General features: G+C 30.3%; 1 protein-coding gene across 2 annotated transcripts in view; it reads right to left on the bottom strand.

Moving 5' to 3' along the window:
* The window catches only part of LOC106469389 (GPN-loop GTPase 1-like), a 41,549-nt gene that overhangs the window by 22,750 nt on the left and 15,060 nt on the right, over window positions 1-3,739 (bottom strand). For both annotated transcript variants that reach the window (XM_022397899.1, XM_013929881.2), the window contains 3 exons: window positions 3,493-3,532; window positions 2,413-2,479; window positions 1,098-1,135 (listed from right to left, as the gene is read on the bottom strand). In XM_022397899.1, coding sequence (XP_022253607.1) covers window positions 1,098-1,135; window positions 2,413-2,479; window positions 3,493-3,532 — 145 coding nt within the window. The remainder of the gene's footprint in view (window positions 1-1,097; window positions 1,136-2,412; window positions 2,480-3,492; window positions 3,533-3,739) is intronic.

Below are 3,739 nucleotides of genomic sequence, written 5' to 3'. Positions count from 1 at the left end.
CACAAAAAATTCCATGTAAAAAGCAGTATTAGGTACACTGATTGGTCACTTTCTTAGAAATCCATGTACTCATGATTCATTCAGCTATCTTCCACTGTACCATGAGAAGGATACTATAACAAATAGCTATGTGAACATTAACATACAGCAAATGGAAAATGTCTTCAGCAGTGATTAAAGCAAACTGTTTATAATGAATGACTGAAAACATACAAGGTGGTCTAGAAGTGTCATCTTATGCTTTTTTTCAGCACTGAAAGTAGAGTGAAAGTAATGAGAAATCCATGTGACACATTTGACCCTACCTGTGCAAGGTGTTGGAAGTAGTTTAATAGTATGGGAAATGTTCTCAAGACATTGGAGTTATACTGAGTCCTTTAGAAGGATGAGAAACATTGTCACTGTTCATGTTCACTTCACAATGCTGGGCTTTATCACTGATAAACAAAGGCTCTTCCAAGATGATATTCAAACAATCCATGGTGCTCATGTTGTTCAACACTGTTTCCAAGAGCATGAAAATGAACTTAGCCAATTGTCTAACCAAAATAATTACTAGATATCAATTCAACTGGGAAACTTCTGGATGAACTTAAACATCACATCTGCAACCATTTTCTTCTTCTGATAGCTGCAAACTAATACCTCTCCATACTCTTGGATAAATGGGCTACTTTCAAACATGTTCAAGTATGTACATATGATTGACACTTGGGTAATTGTTAAAATTAAATAATTTATTAAAATCCAACATTTTTTGGTACACAGTTAAAATATATATAGTGAAGCCATCAGGAGTCTTGAAGATGGCATAGTAAATTAAAAACATGTAGTTTTTTTTAAAAGGAGGCTGTTGATGGCTTCAATAAACATGTCTCAATTGTCTACAGAGGACTTTGTCTTTTAATTATTTATGTAATATTCAAGTATGCTGTAAAAGTATTTCCACACTAATGTCAAAGCATTCTTTGCAGTAAAAAGAAAATGTGATCTAACCTAATATTAATAAGGGCCCTAATAAATTGGCCAGTCAATATACCAATAAACACAGAAAACTATGATAGCACCTCAGTAAAAAGAGTCTCATTTGTACTTACTCACACTCTGAGCTTCGCTTATCAATGAACTTCATGACCTGTGCCATCAAAGAAAAATATTTTTTTTTATAAATTCTAAACAAAGTTCTCAACACTGAATCATTAACTAGGAAGAATTAAATAGTATACTTTGAAACCATTTAAACTGGTGATTTAACATGAAAACAGTTTATTTTATTCACTCAGAGATTAGGTATACAAAATATATAAACTTTTTCTGATAGAATACAGTATCATATGTTTTAAATTTGTATTTTTACTTATTTCATTTCTATATACATAAGCAGAGAATTAAGTTTTCTTCTTCTTATCATTACAAATCTAACACTAGAAAATGTACTTTTATATTATCAAATCAACAGGATAATGTTTTGAATTAGCCAAGATTTACTTGCTATGCTTGTATTTTTGGGTCTATGGTAGTTCTAAGGTAGCCAATTAAGTGAAAAGTAACACTGAAACAACTTAACTTCAAAATTAAACAGGCCAACATTCGTGGGCGAATGCAAAGTGTTTTTACCATGCAATCCCAACATGACCAATTTTGACACCATAAAAATTGTGAAAAATATGGAAAAATCAAAAATTGTCTATATCACTGCTTGGATCCTGCAGGAAAGTATCTTTGTACCAATTCTCACGTAAGTTGGTTGACATACACATGAATACCCCAAACTGTGTTTTCCTTCCTGAAAAATGGAGCAAAAGATAAAAACTCCAAAATTGTCTACAGCTCTGTTTGATCCCATAAAACCATTAAAAAGTCTCTAAATATTGAACCAAGGTATAACCCTTCCAAGATTCAAGTCAATCTGCCCAAAAATGAAGGAATGGCAGTCAAATGAAAAGTGTTCAGAAGAAAAAAAAACATTGAAAAACAGTAAACCTATGCAAAGGGAAAAAATAAATATATCAAGTTCAATTCTGAACTGGATGTTCTTTTTTTTCTTCTTATCTTTAATAAAATCAGCTTGTTCCCTTAAATGTTATATGAAAGATATATCTGAAAGCACTCAGTTATCAAGTTTCTTTATTTGTATATAAGAAATCACCAAAGAGCTAAGATTTCTTTAAGCTAAGTGAAAAAAAAAAGAAGTTATGTATCATATCATGTTTTTTTTGCACTAATGTATATCAGGTGAACTCATCACAGCATCAGCTAACAAATGTCACCATCATACATCTAATGTTATTTGATAAAATAACTGTCGAAATGCCACAAACAGGCATGCAGTTTTTAAAATATTTCAAGTGTAATAACTATGGTAATGTCTAGTACTTTATGATATCACAGAACTAATTATTCTTTGCTTACCTGATCAAACCGAGTAGAAAATAAATTAAGTGATGTAATTATTCCTCCATTAGGTCCAAGAGAATATCTGTCATTGTAGTTTAGAGAAAATTTACATTTGTAGAGAATAATGGAGTACCTACACGATTTTATTATATAATTTGAATAAGTTCTAACAATGGAAATTACAGAGGTGGAAAATCTGTCAAATAAAAGTTGTTTGATCAGTCCATGACAAAGTGAATGATCAGGTAGATGGTTTTAAATATAAAATCAGCAAAGCAATTTTATTTTATATGTTAAGTAAAGAAAATTGATTAAATGAGAAACTGATTCTCTCTGTAAGGAGTAATGCATGTTCCTCACATTAAAATGATGAAAGAATAGGTTACATTACTAAAAATTACTAAAACAAGTTCAGATTACAAATAAGTTCTGACTTTGTGTTTAAAAGAATATTTAAAATTTTCTATTTAATTTCATTTTATTATACACAGTTTTAAAATATATACAAAGATAGGTATTGCATTTTGAATTAAAAATGTAGAAAGTGACCATGAACTTTTATTTTAAATTGGTCTGAATCAAAAAGGACTGACCCAAGATTTAACAAGTATTTACAGTAAAAATTAAAAGACATTGCTAAGCATTACTGCAAAAGAGAAAAACAGTATTCTTACCCAGAAGTAATTTATTAATGTGAGGAACACTTTACAGCACTGGAGGCTATATAATTAACAAAAACTGAGAAAGTACATGATTTTCATTAGATAATTTGAATAAGTTCTTACAATGGAAATGACAGAGGTGGAAATTCTGTCCAAGAACACTTTTTTTGTAATTTATGGCAAAGTGAATGATCAATTAGATGGTTTTAAATATATAATCAGCAATGGAATTTTATTTTATATGTTGAATAAAGCAAAATGATTAAATAAGAAACTGATTTTCTGTCCAGATACTTGGATACTCCTGCCAGCTTTCAACTTTTATCATCTTCCATTTTCCAGGACAAACAGCATTCTTTTCTTCCAAAGTAATTACATCGTAATGATACCTCTACATTTATATTATCTAACCAACTAAATAATCAAAGGATACTGCTTCATAACCTCCTTGTATTTCACTGTGTCTCTTATATCTAGTAAAATAAACTGAATCATTACAATGTTATTAAGTACATAGAATTCGGTGACGAAGAACCCACTTTGAGGCTAATAATGGCTGGAGACGGCTTGAATGGGTAATGAAGAAAAACTTTAATATAAGTTTAACATAACAGCAAATGTACAACGTTTCGACAAGGTTTTGTCATCATCTGATGATGACAAAACCTTGTCGAAACGTT

Source organism: Limulus polyphemus, unplaced genomic scaffold (genome assembly GCF_000517525.1).
Source record: "Limulus polyphemus unplaced genomic scaffold, Limulus_polyphemus-2.1.2 Scaffold3461, whole genome shotgun sequence".
NCBI classification, from domain to species: domain Eukaryota; kingdom Metazoa; phylum Arthropoda; class Merostomata; order Xiphosura; family Limulidae; genus Limulus; species Limulus polyphemus.
Note: the sequence above shows the minus strand (reverse complement) of the source record. Positions and strands in the feature narration are given on the sequence as shown.